The sequence below is a fragment of the Acanthaster planci genome, linkage group LG03 (genome assembly GCF_054643075.1).
Source record: "Acanthaster planci isolate LZ-2023a linkage group LG03, COTS_SCS, whole genome shotgun sequence".
Classification (NCBI taxonomy): domain Eukaryota; kingdom Metazoa; phylum Echinodermata; class Asteroidea; order Valvatida; family Acanthasteridae; genus Acanthaster; species Acanthaster planci.
In genome coordinates this window covers 3,545,133-3,565,495 of record NC_141779.1, presented here as the reverse complement: position 1 = coordinate 3,565,495, position 20,363 = coordinate 3,545,133, and the positions used below count along the sequence as shown (strand labels likewise).

The 20,363-nt window shown below is 43.8% G+C and overlaps 1 protein-coding gene across 1 annotated transcript in view; it reads right to left on the bottom strand.

Annotated features, from left to right (window-relative positions):
- The window catches only part of LOC110986122 (uncharacterized), a 132,065-nt gene that overhangs the window by 85,067 nt on the left and 26,635 nt on the right, over positions 1 to 20,363 (bottom strand). Inside the window, exons 32-52 of the mRNA XM_087133985.1 lie at positions 19,001 to 19,169; positions 18,024 to 18,148; positions 16,786 to 17,058; positions 16,008 to 16,292; positions 14,933 to 15,184; positions 14,118 to 14,402; positions 13,292 to 13,549; positions 12,342 to 12,617; positions 11,868 to 12,116; positions 10,216 to 10,515; positions 8,892 to 9,155; positions 6,838 to 7,119; positions 6,019 to 6,267; positions 5,408 to 5,682; positions 4,468 to 4,645; positions 3,641 to 3,774; positions 3,276 to 3,432; positions 2,290 to 2,565; positions 1,570 to 1,842; positions 721 to 990; positions 109 to 275 (exon numbers count right to left, since the gene is read on the bottom strand). Of these exons, the coding sequence (XP_086990111.1) occupies positions 109 to 275; positions 721 to 990; positions 1,570 to 1,842; positions 2,290 to 2,565; positions 3,276 to 3,432; positions 3,641 to 3,774; positions 4,468 to 4,645; positions 5,408 to 5,682; positions 6,019 to 6,267; positions 6,838 to 7,119; positions 8,892 to 9,155; positions 10,216 to 10,515; positions 11,868 to 12,116; positions 12,342 to 12,617; positions 13,292 to 13,549; positions 14,118 to 14,402; positions 14,933 to 15,184; positions 16,008 to 16,292; positions 16,786 to 17,058; positions 18,024 to 18,148; positions 19,001 to 19,169 (4,997 nt within the window). The remainder of the gene's footprint in view (positions 1 to 108; positions 276 to 720; positions 991 to 1,569; positions 1,843 to 2,289; positions 2,566 to 3,275; positions 3,433 to 3,640; positions 3,775 to 4,467; positions 4,646 to 5,407; positions 5,683 to 6,018; positions 6,268 to 6,837; positions 7,120 to 8,891; positions 9,156 to 10,215; positions 10,516 to 11,867; positions 12,117 to 12,341; positions 12,618 to 13,291; positions 13,550 to 14,117; positions 14,403 to 14,932; positions 15,185 to 16,007; positions 16,293 to 16,785; positions 17,059 to 18,023; positions 18,149 to 19,000; positions 19,170 to 20,363) is intronic.

Genomic DNA, 20,363 nt, shown 5'->3' with positions numbered 1-20,363 from the left:
GTTTTCAGTGGCACGAGTTTGAAGTAAAAAAAGGGGAAATCAGCGGATCCGAGGAAAAGGAGCATGCCTGAAGTATTTTTAATTTGGCCTCGTCAAGTCCGGCTTTACCTGTACATTGGCTGGTACCGTTCCTTTATCAGTTTCCACACCAGTAGGGGCAGTGACGCTAACCCTGTAGGATGTTAGGTCAAACGAAGCAGGTTGCCAGGTGACATGGAGGCTATTGGCGGTTGTGTCTCCTGAGACTATTGTGACCGGGCCTGGTGTCTGGGGCTCTGGATTTGACAACAGAAACAAGCACGATGTAAGCAGGCCCAAGACGGAAACAACTTAAGCCTTGTTATCCCTTGAGCCAATGCCTTCTAAAGTCCCGGACTTCCAGTGTCTCTCATCAAAAAGTTACAAGATATGGCTTGGGCAGAGCGATTTGTGCATGTACGGGCAGTTCTTGAGCAAATTGTTAGGAAACTTGATAGGTCAGGGAAACAATTGCTTTGGCAACTGTTTTAGAAGCCTTGTATGATTTTTTTAGAAGTCTTGTATGTTTTCTGCCTTAAAAATTAGGAATGTTGATATTCCAGCCCTTTCCATGAGCTCGAGGTCCAAATTCCTTTGAAAATGAAATCTTCAAAGCTTGTATAAAAGTCTAAACAGAATACAAGCATAAGAGAGTGTATCCTAGCATTTGGAGGAATAGGTCAATTCTTCATGAGTACTGACTTGTGCGTTGGACAACACGTCGTTCCTCTGGTCCTGGTTCTGTGTCTACAACGATGCTGTACTGTCTCCCAGGGGTCAAGCCGGTCAGTCTGAAGCGGACAGAGCTAGACTCCCCAGGGAGTACACTGGAGACAAAGACCTTGTCACCATTGGAGTTGACGGTGGAGACACGGTATCGCTCGACATTTTGGCCGGGCGTGGCTGCCCACAGGAGCTCCAGCGAGGTGGTCTGGACATCGCTGACCAGGATATCACTCGGAGGAATGGAGTCTGCTCAATTACAATCAATTTCAGACGGAATAAGGCACTGATCAAAGTTATAGCAAACAGGGACATCAAGACACCTCAACCTCAAGATACGTCTGGCCCAACCTAACAAGCTGAGTGGCAAGTCGCCTGAACTATCTCAGAGTTGAAAGCCTTTGAAAGAATCTTTTATAACGTATATCTTGCAGAATCTTTCACATTTTTTATTATTAAACGTACTTATTTTCCTTTTCATCTGGATGCCAAACTGAGTGTTAGGTCAAAACAACAAGCTCAGTTTTCCCTCTCTAATGTCAACTAAAATCGTCACATTACTGAAAAAAATATGGCCTTAAGACTTGGTGCGATCTGATCACGAGTGTTGACAAACTGGGCTAGTTTTCTCTGTTGGTAGAATGTTGGAAGCCACAGGCTTCAAATCTCAACTTAATCAATCATCTTCATTCAACCTGTTAAAAAACGTCTGTTTTGCGCAGTTGTGATGATTTTTAGAATGCTCAGAGTGAAAAGATTAGTAGTATTTGACAAAGATTTGGTTAACTGGGTCTTGTCATGCCCGACTGAGTTTCATCCATGTCCTACCTGTTGTGACCGTAATCTGATCTGGCAAACTGACCAGTCTATCAGCCCCTGTCCCAACAATCGTTGCTAGCTCCACCACATAAGTGGAGAATGGGTCGAGGCCAGTAATCTCGTAGTTGTTGACCATTCCCACTTCGTCGACCAGGGTGCGAACATTGTCCGAATCCCGGTAGGCTATTTCGAACCGTTCGTAGCCACCGTTGGGAGGCTGACCGCTGATGACTACTGACAAGGTGTTGTTCATGACAGAGATAACTTGAGGACTCTCAGGCTCTGAACGACAATGAAAAAGGTTATGAATCAAATCTTTCCCACTCTGTGCAATTTCAAAGAGAGTGGAAAATTAAAAAGTTACAACTGATGTTTCTCTGGACTGTTCCCGATTATCCCCTTCAACAATGGAAAATTTAGTGCTAGGTTTTGTACAGAGCAACTTTCGTGGAAGTGTGGCTCCGTAGAATGTTTGGGGGTCACTGGAAATCACTGTTATTAAAGGCATGCAACTTGGACTTTAACAAAAAATGAGGAAATTGCAACCTTGAAGTAAAAACAAGGAAATCAGCGGATCTGAGGAAAAGTTGGATATCGCTAATAACAGCGCTATCATGTTTCTAAATTTGTTTATAAAGAAAGTGCCCTCTAATGTAATAAAATGTCTCATAACTGGAGTTCATGCTATTGCAGGAGTAAATTTTGTGAAATAACCTGCTGAGGACTTACTTGTGAACTGTAGAATAGCATTTCTTGTTCCACTGCCAGCAGACAAGATGGGCTGATTGGACACTTCATACCGGGTTCCAGACGTCAGCCCCGTGAAGGTGTGCTCCAGCTGGTCATTGGGATTGTACTGCTCCTGTTGGAGATTGCCAGATACGTCAGGTAGTTTGATGGCCACCAGGTAGGATAGGAGACTCGGGTTGACCGTCTCACCCCAACGGATCTTGATGGAAGTCTCTGTGACTTCCACGATGAAGATTTCGTTTTCACCGATTGGAACTGTGTTGAGGGATGAAAAGGCAGGACGGTAAAACAACAATCATCAGCACTGGGAATCAAATATTTCTAACTGATCCTCAGGTTAAGAAAATAAAACTATGAAAAAAACGCAAAATTACACAAAGATCTGACACACTCTGAACATCAATTACACAAATGAAACATGTCAGGGCACATCAACGACCTGAAATGATTCAAAGCAACTGAATCAAGAGATGCAGAATCCTCCTCTATGGCTACAAGTTCCATTCCCATGAGCCTGAGAAACTGTTTCTTACTGAATCCAAATTGAAACTTGCAGTTCTGGACCAAGAGAGGGCGCAATTTCCCCAGCGACGGAGGCTCCTCTGGTCGGAACTGAACTTCGCTGGTTAACGAACGACTAGCAAATGCACGCATCACGGTCGCATCGCAACCAACAAATGACCAATTCTGACCAACGCGGCTCTTTTTAACCGAAGAGGGGGTGCTTCTGCTCAAGGTGGATTGGCATGACAAAACTTCCACAGACCACAGAATATTCGCGGACCACAACTTCAGAATTCCTTGAGTATTTGGAGTGACTGGATATGCAGAGGCAATGTCACTTTTTCCATAACACAAGTACGTGTATACCAACGAGGACAGGTGAAACCACTTAAAATAATCCACCTGCAACATGCAATACTGCAGGAGCAATTTCAGTGGACCATGATGGCCTGCCACCCTACCTGTAGACCCGGCTCCACTGGCTGGCTCGCCCAGCACTTTAGTCGCCCCTACCCCCACTGTAGACCTCACAATGAAGTCATAGGTGACTCCAGAGTCTAGACCAGTCACCCTCAGCTCCCGGGTGTTACTGTCGGTGGACCCTGCAAAGCTCTCAACCTGATATGGAATGGATGCAAGCAAACATTGCAATAAGCAGCCTGTTGAGGCACTGTTCACTGGTTCAGTTATCAGCAGGTCTGATGAATACAAAAACAAGATACCACAAACATTGCTTGTGTTAAAGTTAATATTGCTGTACTGTATGTTAGATGCTTCGATTTCCATTTGAATAAAGAATTTGTGCATGTTGTTTATTCTTTTGCACCTGTCTTCCTTGGACTCTGTAAGACACATCATAGCCACTGACTAATCCAACGGCTGGCTGCCACTCAATGATCAAGGAGACTGGGGTGACTTCACTGTTGGGCTTGACCCGCACATTGCTGGCAGAGTTGGGACCTGGGGAGGGCGGAGATAGAGCTCGGTGAGGGTTATTGATGATGAAGCAACACTGACTAGAAAGTTAATGGGGTAATGAAGTCACTGTGGTTGAAAGTCATGCTTTATCAACTGTACAGCTTGGAAAATGTTGAAATTTGTTTGAGAGATACTGCCACAGACCATTCCTTTGTACTGGTCAAAAAGATTCAGAGGTATTGACAATTCGTTTTAGCTGTTTATATATTAAGCTTTTCTGCATGCATGTGATTGCGACCAAATACTGAAGTGGATGATTTTGATGTTTGGCAATTCCTCTGCTCCACCATCAATTTTTACACTTCAATGTGATCCAAATGAAGATATTTTGCCATTGATAGTTTGAAAGCTTTGGGCAGAGCAATGGAAGTTGTGGACTTCGCGCTGCTCCTGTGTATATTGGTGGTTTTCCTCAGCCTAGTTTCAGAATGGTGGATCATATCTAAGGTGGAGATTTTGTTTGGCATGACAACGTACGACATCTGAAAAACACTGTTCATGAGAGACAAACAAAAGTTGCAGACGAATAATTAACTACATGTTAACAAACAAAGACTGTGAAGTGAAGAAGTGTCCAGTTTGAGAAAAGGAGCAAAAGATCAGAACTGAAAACTCTACTTCAAAATTGCATATTACGTATGATCGTTTCACAAAGTAAATAGTATCCCGACTCACGTGTGCGCTGTTGTATGGTTGACGTTTGGTTCCCAGTGACTACCAGGACAGTGATGGTGTATTCAGTGCCAGGGGTCAGACCGGTCAGTGTGGCTGTGCGCTGGCTTTGACTCAATCTGTCTACTGAGCCTTGGGGCTGGACCGACGCCCCGTACAGGGCATTGGGGGGCATTGGGGTCTGTCACCGCACCCCAGGCGATGGAGATGGTGGTGGTGGTGAAATCAAGAATGCCAATTTCCAGGGGGAGTAATGCAACTGAGGAGAATGAAATCAAGAAAAAAAACAGGTGATGGCAGGACTTGGCATACTTGATCAACTACTTCGACAACTTCCTGAGACCCAACTGTTCCTTGTGACAGATTGAGGCAGCGGGACATGCAAGTCCACAGCAATTTCCTTGTGACAGTGCACACTAAACACATCACAGGAATTTACAGGTGAGTTTTGTACTCATACCCACATTTGAGTGATTGCCGTTGCTTTTGTGCACACTCCAGGGCCACTTTTGGGTTAAAGCGCTATGGAAATTAGAATCTTGCACAATGTAAATTAATAGCAACTCTCAACATTTTGCATTTGCATAACGTCCATTTGTATCAGGATAACATTCTGAGTTATACATCAAAAGAAAGAGCCCACTTCACTCTTTCTGATCCACAGCAGAGCAAATTACTGGACATCTGGCATTATGGGCCTGTTTGTTTGACTTGTCTGAAGGCTGGTTCACTTCAAACATTCCATGGGCTTTAGAGCCAGTGTAAACATGATGAATCACTGATCAAGCTCTGGATTCGTGCTACATCCATGTCATAGGCTCTGGTGCCAGTGAACCAATGGATCACTGATCACGATCCGCATCTGCCAAAACCAAATGCCCTGTAGGACCTGAGTCACAAATGGGTATCAATCAAATCAATGACAAGCATTACTTGTGCTTGCTTGGACTGTAGCCGCTTCGCTCTCCACAGCTGTTGAACCCCTCCCGGCTACGGTGGTCACAAACACGTTGTAGGTGGTGCCTGGCAGTAGATTCTCCACAGTGTAGGCGTTGACGTCGGCCTCCACGAACCCCAGGCTGGTCCGGGGCCCGCTCTCCCGACTGTACTCAATCTCAAACAGGTCCAGCTGGCTCAAGGGCATGTCCCACATCACGGTGACTGATGTCGGTGTGGCCTGTGGGGTGCTGACGGTCAGGTTGGCAGGGGGCAAGGGCCCTTTGACAAGGTGAAACATTAAACGTATTTAAGCAACATTAAGTACCTCTCACAAACATTACTTATCATATCTATCTCAACTGGGTTTGAATATAAGTTAAGTGTAGTTTAAAGCATTTCTTCTCTTGTATAATTTTGGTCATTACTGCCTTAAACCTTGCCAAAACAAAGCAATACAATCTTTTTATACGGCAAATATGTTTATCATATTTTTTCATTAAACACATAATGCATTAAGGAGATGCATGAAGATATTCACCTAAGTGAGAAACATTACTTCACTGTTACGGTGGATTGTATGAAATTGTGAATTTTGTTCCAATGGGAAAAACTTACTTGTTCTCTTAACCAGAGTACTTTGCTCGTTCTGTTCCACTATCAGGGTAATGGTGTACTCTGTGCCGGGAATGAGGTTGTTGAAGGTTACCACACGTTCATTTTCTCGGGGAACAACCACATCAGGCAAAGAACCAGGGCGGATCCGAAGGGCGTAGTTCATGAAAGACCCACTAACGGCTCCCCAGCTGACGGTCAGGGAGGTGTTGTTAAAGTCCAGACAGATGATCACACCAGGATTCAGGGTGTCTGAAAACATTCAAATGTTGGCAAAAATTGCAAGTCGCTTTATTCTTTCTTTTTTTAATGCTTCAAAGGTGGCATTGAGTTTAAATTTCTTTCCAGGGCTAGATTTCAGTAGAATTAATATTCAATCATACTTCATAAGGATCTCAACGACCAAAGTCTCTCTTGAAATTCCAAACTAGGCCTGTGCCGGGTACCCGATGTTAACAAAAAACGGGTACCCGGTTCTAAAAATACCCGCAAATGCACACCCCTTTTCCAAACCGCCTCAATTACTGCCACATCAAAAGTCGTCCAAAACAAACTGACAAAGGTTCCAATCTTAAGTCATTCTCATTTTCCTTATGTCAATGACACCAGAAAGGCTTCCATGGAAGGATGCGGTTCAATCTAAGTCTCTCTGTGACCTTTTCAATAAAACAATCGTTAGAAACGACATGGCACTGACATACTTGGTGATTTTCTGTCCACAGTTTCTTTGGTTTACAATCTGCTGAAGCTTTTTATTTCTTCGCATTCTGCCTCGTGGGGAGCAACATTGAAGAAATAACGGCTGTCAAAGGAAACACTAACCTGTGCCGAAGGTGTTTGTAAGAGGAATGCTTTCCGTGATGAGGTTATCCCGACCGGAGATACTCTTGACTGAGAAGGAGTAGGAAGTGTTTGGGAGAAGGTTCTCCACACGGAGCTCTAGAGGGGAAGTAGCCTCGATGGTGATGGGCGGCCGTGGGGTGCCGTCTGCTGGGGAGTAGGTTACCTCGTACAGGTCCACCTCGCTGGCCCTGGCCTGCCAAGAGACGCCGATGCTGGTCGCTGTACGCGAACTGAGGGTCAGGGCTTGGGGGGCCAGGGGCACTGCAAGACAGAAATAAGTAGGAAAAGTGACATTGATTGAAAAAGCATAGGGAAGAATGTAGGGGAAGGATTGGGAGAGGTGAGAATGTCGGAAAATGATTGGGAGAGGATTGGAAAAAGTGACATGGTCGCGGCAAGGCAGGAATCAGCAATGCTTTGCTTTAATGGATTGAGCTTTGCGCAAGTGTTTTCACCACTGCGACAGCGAAACGCAAAGGGAACTTGTAAATACAAGAGAAGTTTCTTTTCAAAAGTTACAAATGTCAGTAGGAAAACAGGCGTTTTAACGCGAGAAAAGGTTGTCAAACCTACCCCACCACGGTAAATATTTTGATGATTTCTTTGAAATAAAGTGTGTCATTACGTCAAAGAGGATCAGTAACAGCCTGGACATTATTTCAGTGCCCAACTTCTCCCTTTATTATGGTTTACCAGGCGCTAATCATGGTTTGTCGGACGCAAAAGCGCCAGCATGCCCACTTAATGTTGACCCCTGGTTAGGAAATACAGCTTTAAAAACATCACTTTTTAAGCAATTGCTAAACACGTCAAATGACAGTGATAATGTAGGAGCAGAAATCCAAGTAAGAGTCGGTTGATTTGATTGTGATTGGGGTATTGACAACAATAGTGGACAAAGTGATAACTATTTGACACACTGCTTTAAATTTTACACTGTGACAAATTTACCAAAAAGCTAGTCCTGATAACACTGGTACAATTCCCCTCACAAAAGACATTTCCTAAAATGCATTGCGCCAAGGTCAGATTTTAATAATCTAGCGCACAGCCATATTTGTCATCTTCCCGTGGACTTGAAACACAATGGTGACGGCAGGAGACACAAGAGAGATACTAACATGCCATATGTACTGGTTATGGGGATTCCCATGAACATAAGGAATGCGCTAGTGGCCGAGTGGGTAAGGTTTACAACTTCCACACGTGGGGTCAGGGGTTCGAGTCCTGCGGCTGGTGACAAGTTGTGACCTTAGGCAAGTCAGCTTACTCCCCTTTGTCTCTCTCCACCCAGGTGTTTTTTAATGGGTACCTATGAGGGCAGAGGTGGATGTTGTGTTTGATCAGCTGTTTGCATCTGAAATGGAAGCATCAAGCTGTAAACTCCCTAAGGGGCTGACATGGTTTTAGGAATGTTTATAGCCTGGTGAGCAGGGGTAATAATCATGTAATGCCTCGAATACCATAAGTGGTGAATATGGGTATTTTAAATTAATCATTATTATTTATTACTGGCTGTTTATTATTTATTACTGGCTGTTTATTATTTATTACTGGCTGTTTATTATTTATTACTGGCTGTTTATTATTTATTACTGGCTGTTTATTATTTATTACTGGCTGTTTATTATTTATTACTGGCTGGTTATTATTTATTACTGGCTGGTTATTATTTATTACTGGCTGTTTATTATTTATTACTGGCTGGTTATTATTTATTACTGGCTGTTTATTATTTATTACTGGCTGGTTATTATTTATTACTGGCTGGTTATTATTTATTACTGGCTGTTTACTATTTATTACTGCCTGGTTATTATTTATTACTGGGTGTTTATTATTTATTACTGGCTGTTTATTATTTATTACTGGCTGTTTATTATTTATTACTGGCTGTTTATTATTTATTACTGGCTGTTTATTATTTATTACTGGCTTGCAAAATACATATTAGCAGTTGTACAATATCATCTTTTTTTCTTGTACTAGGGAACTGGATTCTTATTAAGTACTGATTCTGAGTTGGGTCTTACATGTTCGTCCATTCTTCTGAAAATCGGCAACCAAGTTGTCCGGCCGGACTTGAACTGTGAACAAGTACGCTCGTCCAGGGTAGAGCCCACTGAGTACCAGGGTAGGGGTGTTGCCTGCGGACGCCGTGACCAGCCTAGGGTTGGAGCCGACTTGAGGGTCGAGGTAGACCCGATAGGAGGTGGCACCGGGAACCTCATTCCAGAGTAAGGTGATGGAGTTGGTGGTCACGTCTCGACAGATGATCATGTTGTTAGCTATCGCATCTGAAATTGGAATACATCATTAGCCTAGCATGTTAAGGACGATCTAGACCAACTTTCAAGTAAGCAACAAATTTTCTTTTGACTGCAGCAGAAAAATCTCAGCTGATGGTTGACATATTTCACAGGTAAGTAAGCTAGTACTTCTGGATTCTGTGTGTGCATACATCCTGTCAATAAGACTAAAGGTAAACTCAAGAGCTCCGGTTTCACAGAATCTGACGCTAAGTATAAATCTTAACCATTGTATTGTTATATTGTAAACTCAACCATTAGATTTGCAGGTAAAAGATGGTTTCAGACACGTCTTACTCAAGTTCTGCTACCAGGTCTTGTTTAAGCACAAAAAGCATCCCATTGAGTACCATATATGAGGTTGCATGCAACCACGGACCATTTACCTAGGGATGTGCAACTTAAGCTCAGAGCAGGTACAGTTCGTGTTACGGCTGGCACAATATCAAAGCAGAAATTGAATTGGATTATGGATTAACATATATTCCTGTCTACCACTTTGTTTTCTTGTAATATTTTCAGTCAGGGTACACCGTTTCTAAAAATATGCTGCTCAAGATATTTCATCCTATACATTCTGAGAAAAGTGTACAATGAAATTGGGGAATTTGCCTCATTAAAATTTCGTTTCTGCTTGAAATCGATAAGTAAAGAAGATTTATTCATCAAAACGAATAGATTTAAGCACCGCGTCGTCTCGGCATAACCACGGCTGCACTGTACATGCTGCAAGCTGCAACCCGTGTCATGTGGTCGCGAGTTTTTTCGAGAAAGTCAAGAGCGCCTGCGGGGGTAATAACAATCCGTAACACGCAGGGAACCAAGGTCGCACATGTGTTTGCACTGGGGCCGCTCGCTGTTGCACATCTCTGGGTAAATGCTCCGTGATGCAAATCAGTAGACAGCATGTTAAGAACATTGTACACAAAGGTCAAAATTAACATGAGACCATCTTGGAAACTCAAGTCATTGTTTAACCTGATACTAGTAGCAGGTCTCAGGGTTGGTTTTGGTAACAGACTTGATTGTAGTCTTGAGAGTCACTTACCTGTTGTGTAGGTTTGCCTCTGTGTGGTGCTACCCTCCTGCACGTCAAAGTTCTGCGAGCTGTCGGCCAGCAGGACAGTGCCCACCGACACGGTGTAGTCGGTCTCCGGGTCCAGGCCAATGAAGGCCTGCTGGGTAGGCTCTGTTGGCAAGACGGGTTCGGCAATCATCTCGTTGCCGGTGGGGTCTGTGATGGAGACTCGGTAGTAATCGAAGGAGTCGGCCGGAGCAGGCATCCAGGAGATGGTGAGGGAGGTTGGGGTGCTTCCTACCAGGCTGATGGCACCTGGAGAACTTGGGTCTGAGAAACAGAATAAAGCAAAGGCAGGCAAAACTGAACTCATTTGATCTCAGATGTAAGGGGACCTCTAGGAAGTCAGGACATTCCCATTGGAAGGTTGCTTTATAAAACATCAATTTCTGGCGGACATTAGGAGAAGTTGCTGCATTCCAATTTGAACACGCTTTTCCCAAAATTAGTACATATACACGTAACCCAATACCCTCATGTGGGAACGAGCTTCATTCCAACAAAAAAAAGGCGGATAAGACTGAAACGCTGTATGCTATGTGCCTGGCATTTCCTGATAAAAGTAACTCAGGAGTGTCTTCGTGCCATATCCATTGCCAACGAGCATGGTGCCCTTCTCAAGATAAGAAATGTCAGCCCACGGATCCTCCATCTTTCATTCCAAATACCAGTAACATTCAAAACTCTGCTGGTAGAGTTCCTAGCGCATGTTCTGAATCATAAACATATGCGCTACTTTGTCTCAAACTTAAACGTAATGAGGGAAATGCAGGCACGACTCGTGCCACAACATTACAAAAATAACTTATCATCGAACTTTGCCTTAATGTGACTGAGAGTAAATTATTAGACAGGGGTTTTGCCCCAGATCAAGGTGACTGCGGGGTACCCCTTAGCTGTATAACACTGCCAAACCAGCTTACCACAGATCAAGGTGACTGCGGGGTACCCCTTAGCTGTATAACACTGCCAAACCAGCTTACCACAGATCAAGGTGACTGCGGGGTACCCCTTAGCTGTATAACACTGCCAAACCAGCTTACCACAGATCAAGGTGACTGCGGGGTACCCCTTAGCTGTATAACACTGCCAAACCAGCTTACCACAGCAATATTCACTAATGCTACAAACTATCACTAGAAGCTTGAAGGCAATATACAAATACACATTGTTAAGCATGATTAAAGTCTTTTCTCTATTCGATTCACAACCCCAAGGCGAAGTATAAGCACAGAATACTTGAAGAAATCAGTAAATAAAATGGATAAAATAGTCGAAACGTACAACTGAAACTATAAGTGAGTATGGAAGCATCTTCTAGCAGCCTAGGCTTACAGTGAGATGCTTTAGATGGACTTACACGTACATGGACAGACAATAACGTGGCAACTGAGCTGAAACAGTGGCCCCAAGGGGAACCCATGAGTATTTGAAGAAGACTGGTTGACCACACCTGGTACGAGGTAATAAAATATCTATGCGCCTTAGCTAAAGTTAACATACAAAGGAGGCAACTGGGACTGCTACGACTTCTATCTGGACACTTATCATGACCCATGAGAGGAAGAAGTTTGCTTTTTGCCAGGCAAGCATGATCCAGCGACTGCGGGTTACATACGTACTTGTTCTGACGGCTGCCCCAAACGATGTTCCCGCGACAAAGTTGATGAGGGGCACAATGGTGATGGTGTAGACTCTGGCTGGTTGGAGCGGGGAGAACTCTGCCTCCAGTACATTGTCATTGATGGTTGGAATTCCTGGAGCGTTGATGGTGATTGTGTACAAGGAGGCACCAGATACAGCTCCCCAGATGACCACGACGCTGTTCTCAGAGACACTCTGGACAAACACTTCCCTTTCCATCAGAGTACCTTGGATAGTTGAAGGGATCATGATCACACTGTTATATATAAGAAAACTACAGGCAGAACAGCTTGCTGAAATCATGACTGTTTCTCTTATTCTGATGCTGGGTAAATGGTTTCCTTGTGGAGTAATCAACATATTTCTTGTTCAACAGGAAAAAGTATGAACTCATGAAGTACTGAAAGGGTTAAACCAATTTTTCGATATTGAGACAAACAGGGGTCTGGTACCTGTCACCCCAGACACAGCAATGGGTGGACTCCTCTGATCTCCTGCCACCACCACCAGCCTGAATGTGTAATTCCGGCCTGGATCCAGTCCGGTGATTGTGTAGGAAGTGGCACCTGAGCCCAGGCTGATTGTGGGTCGATTGACAGGTGGTCCAGCATTGAAGGAGGTCACGGTGATGTCATAAGAGGTTAGGATGCCGCCCCCTGAAGCCCACTGGAGGGACACTGATGCTGGAGATGTGGCAGTTACTCGCAAGTTGATGGCTGGCAGGGGCACTAACATTTATCCAAGAAAACACAAATACAGTTTCTGCATGACCATTTTATGACCATATTATCTTAAACTGTTAAGCTCATGGCCAGATGTCTTGAAAACAAATTCCTTGTCCAGCCTCCACACAGCCGATTGTGACATTACAATAACGGCAACCAGGCATGCTGTCAATCTGGTAGGCCATTTACGGATAGTCCACTTGACCATTTCTACAAATCAGTCCGATCTCTCTAGCTACAGATTTTGGATGTGGAGGCAAAAAGGGGAATTTTTCTACCAAAAACAAAAATACCAATTGCCCCCAATTTCATGTTTGAAAGTAATTTGAAAGGCCATTGTTTGGGTGTTATGAAGTACTCTCTCCAGTGGTGTGGCTAGGGAAATGTCCCAGGGGAGGGGCACCCAAGGGTGCACACATTCTTTCAAGGGGACACCACAAGCACACAACGTGCAAAGGTTCAAAGATTTCAAATGAGGGGGCCACCCCCCAAAAGTTATGCCACTGGCTATTCCACTTTGCCTTTTGTGACTTAGGCTACTCCCTGAACGTGAAATGAGTGCACAAATTCTGAGCCTGTGACATCAAGCTTCATCAGCTATCATTGTTAAGCGACATAGCGCCCACTTCAGTGCATGCATGGAGCCCTATATCCTCCATACACAGAGTTTCCCTTACTTGTTCTCTGCACAGCAAAGCCCACTCGGTCGGAATCAGCAATCAGCCTGACTGTTATGTTGTATTCCTCTCCTGGGATAAGCCCACCGAAAACAGCTCGCCGTCTGACTCCATCGACAGTCGGTGGGATACCGGGATCAGGGAGGATCCCCAAGGATGTGTCAAGGTATCCAGGGAGGTGGTCGCCACTGCCCCAGGTGATTTCAATTTCATTGCGCGAGTAGGAGAGGATGATGACCTCGGCTGGGTTGGCAAGGCCTAAAACAGCATCAAGGAAGATAGGAAGAAGTCAGGGAGTGTGTACTTGGAGGAATTGGAACTTAGACATGGGAGTGCTGGCCAATCTAATCGGGAACCCAAGTAGGAACAGTCTGGGCAAACCTGCTATTCCCCTACAGGTAAATCTACCCGTGTGCATGCATACCAACTTGGATACAGCCTGTTCATCACTGCTCACGCCTCAAGGAGCACATTAGGTACTGAAGGCATGCTCCAAATAAATAAACTGTTATTCTAAAGAATTTCAAGAGGCTATCTTTATTTAACGTGGGCTGACATTACTGATTCACGTCTATCCCACTATGTAGGCAGAGAAATAAACAGGATTCAGGACAATATAATTGAAATCAGTTTGGTCAATATTTTTTACCTCGGTAGGCCTGTTAAGGTGTAGATATCCTCTTTGGGGTTTCTACCAAAATGAAGATTCAGGGCACAATATATCTCTGCTAAAAGTATGAATATAATATCTTAACATATTTTGCAGCATCTGATCTTCACATGAAAAAAAAGAAGAGTGTTTGATATGGAAATTATATACCATTACCTGTGGAGGCAGAGATTTCAGTGAAGTCACTACTGGACTCGCAGCCCTCGCCAGTAGACACTGTCTGAGCGGCAATGCGGTAAGTGGTGTTGGGGAACAATCCCTCCACTGTGGCAGTGCCTTCAAACATGCCGATCTCCGTGGCCAGGACCCTGGGCCCATCGTCCAGACTGTACCAGACCCTGAAGGAAGTGAACTCAGTCAGGCCGCTGGGATCGCCAACGTTGACAGTGATGCTGGTCGCTGTTTCACTGATTCGAGTCAATAAACTGGGCCGCAGAGGTTCTGAAGGAATTTGACAGAAAAAAAAACTAATTAGTAAAGCAACTCCTAAATCTTCGTTTTAATTACATAAGCTTAATGAAGCTGCTCAGTGTCAGCAAACAATCTGCCAGAGAGAAGAACAGCTGTGCTCACTAGTGGCATATTCCATGGATTAAACGGAAGAAAGCTTGTGCAGCAGGGGATAGGTTCACAATTAGCTCGCTGTGTCTCAATGAAGTCTTCTGCTTCTGCTGCTGTGCTTTTTACTAAGCCTGGTGCTTAAAACCTCTTTGAAAGGAATAGTTCTGTCAGCAGAGTCTCGGGTCGTGTCCGAAATGGGCTTCCAGAGCTACGGCTAGGTCTATTGTCTACGCGTCTCCACGAATTTCCGATGGAATGAAGACCTAGACTTAGCTCTAGACAAGAGATTCGGATGCAGCCCCTGTGTCAAATTGTCAGTTTGGTCTCACGCACTGAAGAACAGCGTGAAGTTCAACACAACCAGTTGACTGAGAATGCTTCATTATCCCGCCCCTTTTCGAGTTTCTTACTTGTTCTGATTGCGATTGAGCCTGTCACTGAGGCTACCGCCACCGATATGGTGTACTTGCGACCGGGGTAGAGGCCGTTAAAATCCTGAAGTCTGGGCTGGTTTCGCGCCACGGTGCGAGTGATCGGCGAACCTACGCTGGACGTCAAGGCCACCTGATACGGGTCAGTGGTTCCTTCCACCTCACCCCAGGTCACCTGCAGGCTGGTGGTTGTCAGATTCCTCACAATGACTTCTGCCGGCTCCGCGGGCACTGAAAAGTTTCCAAACAAATGTGAGTCATTATAAACCCCATAACCTTAATAAGCACCAATCGACTTGCAATAACAGATTTTTACACAGGGGTACAGAATGCCATTTTATCTTCTAAAATGCAGCGCAGGAGCTCGCCACTAGCACTGAGGTCCCTAACCCTTGACATAAATTTGCACATGACAAATTGTTGGGGAATGTCTTTTATTGGGAACCGACTTGATATCCTCATTTTTCAATATGTGCATACCGGTGTTTGGATAAATCCAAGGGTGATGGTTTTTTCAGTTGTGCTCATTCTTATGCACACTGAAAACTGGTTAAAAGAATTTGATCAAAACTGTTTTGCTGGTTTGAAAGGGGATTGGTGCCTTTTTGATTTTTATGCTAATGCAAATTTTCAAATTGATGAGCAAAACTAAGATGTCATTCTGGGGAAATGGCTGAATATTACATTAATTTGTGCAGAAAAAAGTTGTGAAATTTGTGCATTTTTGCTGTTCTTAATTTCCTTTTCTCTGGTGACTCATTGTAGTTGAGTACCACTTAATAAGCCAACTAGCAACCCTTTCTCAGGGATGTTTTCAATGAGCAAATCTAGGGCTCACAATTTGAATGGCAAAAAGTGAGCAGTGGCTTTCCTGATTGATATGAAAGCAACAGCGCCCTCTGTCGCTCAGGAAAGCATGAAAAATGTTATGTTTTCAAATAAAGTGCACTTTTCAATACGCTTTACATTGAAGAAGGGTATAATGTTACACAAAACAGGAACCTAAGAAGGCATCAATGCCTGGACCTTTTAGATACAGAGCTATCAGACTCACTGGTTGAGAATGTCGCCCTCTCTCTTGCACTTGCTGTCCTTAGTGGCGTCTCAGTCAGAGTAACGACCCTGAAGGCATAGGCTGTCTCGGGCAGCAGGTTGGAGACGGTGACATCCCGCGCGTCCATGCGACCAATCAGGAATGGTGATGCTGGGGTGCCGTCGTTGGGCAGGTAGAAGATCTCGTAGTAGGCGAACTCCCCGCCTGTGGGTTCATCCCAGGTTAGTCGTAGGGTAGTAGATGTGGGTGGCGCCAACAGCCTGAGTCCACTTGCTGGTAATGGAACTAAGATAATATGAAAGTAAAGATTAATTAATCTTTAGTTTAGTTCGCTGAACCGTGAACCTCAGATCCCAAAACCATGGGAAGGTTTGGGGATTTTGTTGGGTTGAGGAAGGTAGATTCCAACCTCCATTGCTTCACTTAAAGCTTGAGCACAAAGAATGCTATAATGTTTCCTGCGCAGAGGAGGATTTTGGATGATTCAGGGAATTCCTGTCACAGACTGGTCAGAGAGTTTAGGCTGGGAGGTGGGCACCACTGCATACTTGCCTTTCAATTGGAAATTGCAACTCATCATACATTTGACAGGAAAGTTTCATGTTTGTGTCATCTACCCCAGCAGGACCAAGAGAGGGCGCAATTTTCCTAGCTCCTTTGGTGGGAACTGCACTTCCCGGGTTCACAAACAACTACGAAAATTTTGTTGGCTGAAGTTGATACAAGTTTCCCGTTCAGGTTTTAATACAGCAGGTGTTCATTGTTCAATTCGACTTACTTGTTCGTCGCTGAGTACTGAGGAAGTCTGACCCGTAGCCGACGTCAACGTTGTACAACCGGCCCGGCATCAGGCCCTCAAATGTGAAGTAGAAGAGATCTTCCCGTGTGATGCTAGCAATAGGCACAATCTGAGTTGCTGTGGTAGGTCTGGCTTCGCCATCCAGGTACACATAGAGAAGGTAAAAGTTGTTGCCTGTGATGTGCTTCCAGATGATGGCGATGGCAGTTATCGTGTAGTCTTGAATAATGACCTGGTTGTCCGGCACAGAAGCTGTTGGAGAAATAGAACAATACGCCAACGATTAAGCAAGTTGAAACAGTGAGGTCACAGGGCTGGACTATAAAGCACATACACTCATAAGCCAGAGGTTTATGGTTTGATATCTCCATGTTTTCAAAGTAGCGTTAGTTTCATATTTCATATTTATCAGGTGAAGCAAATAAATACTCAAGAATAAGTAGGGTAAGGGAGATGCAGTTAGCTTTCGGCACTCTGGGAGGCAAATTTTCCTTTGCAAATTAAAAACACTTCAGCCAGGAACTGTTCGGTCATATGACCATCAAAAAAGATGCTACTAAGTTCTCCATTTGTGACCCGGTACATTGTAAACAGGAATAAGTCGCTGAGGCCGTTCTACGTAATGGCTGAGTAAAGTGGGGATGCAGGTAAATGTTGAAAAAATCAATATGGCGGTTTCTGTATATTTTGGATAAAAGGTTACCATCAACACACTTGTAATGTGTACCATATGAAAGCTTATGAAATTCTCTTTCTGACCATGTACATACCTCAATAAGTCAATTTGCGACTGATTCCCGAATTCGATGTACTGAGTCACATTTTTGGTTTCAATTTTTACTGTCATACAGGAAAAGTTTGAGTTTTGTACAGCAAAATACATCAACTTGATTTTAAGCAAGTGAGCAAGCAGTCGGAAGTGTACATTCACATGCACTCAATGGCTATCTATTTGTGACAACCACTCCTTAATAAACTGTACCATAACACTTTATTTTAAGGTTCATAATAGTGGCACTGGTGAGCTACAGAAGAATGGTTGCCGAAATAGGTACAGTCTTACAAACCATAAGAAAAAAATACTTTCAGCCCAAGTGCATGCAAACTTTCCACCAGAGCTGTTCACTCCCTATTTTGTCAAATCAGTAAAGACACACAGCCATTGTGAAAAGTGTTAACTGGAACAACGGGATAGACAGATGATGTATTCTGCTTACTTGTTTGGGTCGTTCGGATGCACGGGTTGTCACTTGCACAGAAACCGTCTCCGGCAAGATTGTGCGCTAGAGCTTGGATGCTGACCACGTAACAGGTGTCAGGGAACAGGCCGTCAATGGTGAACCTGTGGTCAATTTGAAAAGGGAAGAACTTGTTTCAATGAAATAACATCGGGAAAGTCTCTAGTTGTGTAATTGAAAATGCTTGACTCATTCAATCTTGTGTGTGACCCTCGGGGGTTGCGTGAAGGAATTCAGCGGAGCATTTGTGCAGGAACGGAAGAGGGTGCCAGTAACGGAAGAGGGTGCCAGTTATACTCAAAGCAAAAGCTATGCCACAAGGTGGCGGGTGCAAACCGATCCATGCCAACATTTCACAGGTAAAACTAAATCACATTTAAATTTGCAACAAATGTGTTTCTGTGCACAGTTCAACAACAAAGAAATGCAAACATGGCCACTGCTCTGAGTGCCCACACTTGATTGAAAATGTTTGTATTTTCAACTCTAGGGGGCCTAATTTACACTGAATGAAACAGTTCTATGCAGAGACAATAATGTGAAATTTTCAACGGGCAACCCCGGCACGCGCGGTTGTTAAGTGGAAAGGAGTCTGCCTGGCAATATGGAGGTTGTGGGTTCACGTCCGACCCGAGTGAACTTGTGAATGTTTTCACAAGCCTTCAGAAAACATTGAGCATAGAGAGGTCATAAATATATGTCAGTGAAGAACAAAAGCAACCAGTGTTAAACTAATTCATGTAAGTGTGAAATTCTTTTTTCCCAACTTGTATTTACAGCATGCAAAGTCAGAAAAAAACCAACAAACTTCAAGAATTCCAAGCTAAAAAGATGTTTGCAATGGAATAGAACAGGAGTACTAAGGGAGCAAATTTAGCGCAAGGGGAACAATTCAAACCAGGCAACAAATGTACTAATCTGAAGATGCACCCACAGATCTGATCAAATCCACTTACTCAGTTTCTGTGTAGTCCAGTAAGGGGCTGGCTACAAACTCTCTACCTGTTGGATCGTAGTACCGAACTCGGTAGAAGTTGAGGTCACCACCGACTGCGGGAGCCCAGACGAGGGCAATTGTTGTTGGGCCTGGGGTAAGCATGGTAATAGCCCCTGGATCTGGTGGATCTGTGATGGAGGGTAAGACACATTTCTACATGAATGATACAAACTGTACATTGATTTACACGCGCATCGTCCCCCATCTTAGTGAACGCTCTGTACTTAGTATTTTTGGTTTCACAAACTACCATGAAAATATCAGGCAAGCAACTTTGACAAAACAAAAAATGAAGCAACTCCCAATATTTCCGACATTTTGTACAGTGTTTTTCAATTCCTAATGGGACCAGTGTGAAGCAGAAAACGAGGAGATCAGCTGATCCGAGGAAAAGTTGCATACCTAAAGTATGCATACACACACTTTACACAATGACTGAATGATTTTGGTTTGCACGAACTAGCATCCGATGCGGTTGTGGATATGCAATTCAGAAAAAAATGTTTCCATGGGTTTGACACCAGTTCACTCCATCTGTGTACTTGTGGAATATCATAAAGTTTAATAATGAAGACCCTTCTAACTTGGGAAATGAAGAACATTTACCGTTTCTGAACACAAAAATAATCTGAGTACACATGTAGCCACTGCTGTGCAGTTTGTGGAAGGGAATACAGTGGAACACCGCTATACTGAACATTCGACTGTGCCGAACATCGTCGTTGGCTCCCAATATTTTGTGCACAAAACCTACCGAACATTAGGCAGTTGCAAATCAACCGAGATTTGCCACAGCGTGCATCAGAGATCAATCCTGAGAAGTAGCTTCACAACTTTTAGGATAAACTAAATATCAATTTCATAACTCAAGATTTAATAAAAAACAACAGTAATTGACAGAAACTTTTAGAAACCTCAAACATGAATTCAATGGCAAAACATCACGAAAACAGCGAATCATAATATCACAAGAGGGTGCACTTCAGTTAAACAAGAAAGGGCGCTATTCGACATGGCAACGAAACATTCGGCAGTTAATTTCTCTATACTGAACGACCGCGGTACCAAACATTTAGCGTGGACCCCGTCGTGTTTGTTATAGCAGCGTTCCACTCTATTATGTGGAACTGTTACATTATCCACACAAGGTGCCCAAGCAAGTATCACTTTATGTCAATTCATTAAATCACTGACGACATTGTCCTTAAATATAATCCGAACCCATGTTTACACAGATATGTCGGTTAAGAGCATAGTCCATCATTTGCAGTCATCCAAAAAGTGAATAACAAAATTACTGCTGAAATGCATACTTGGTTTAA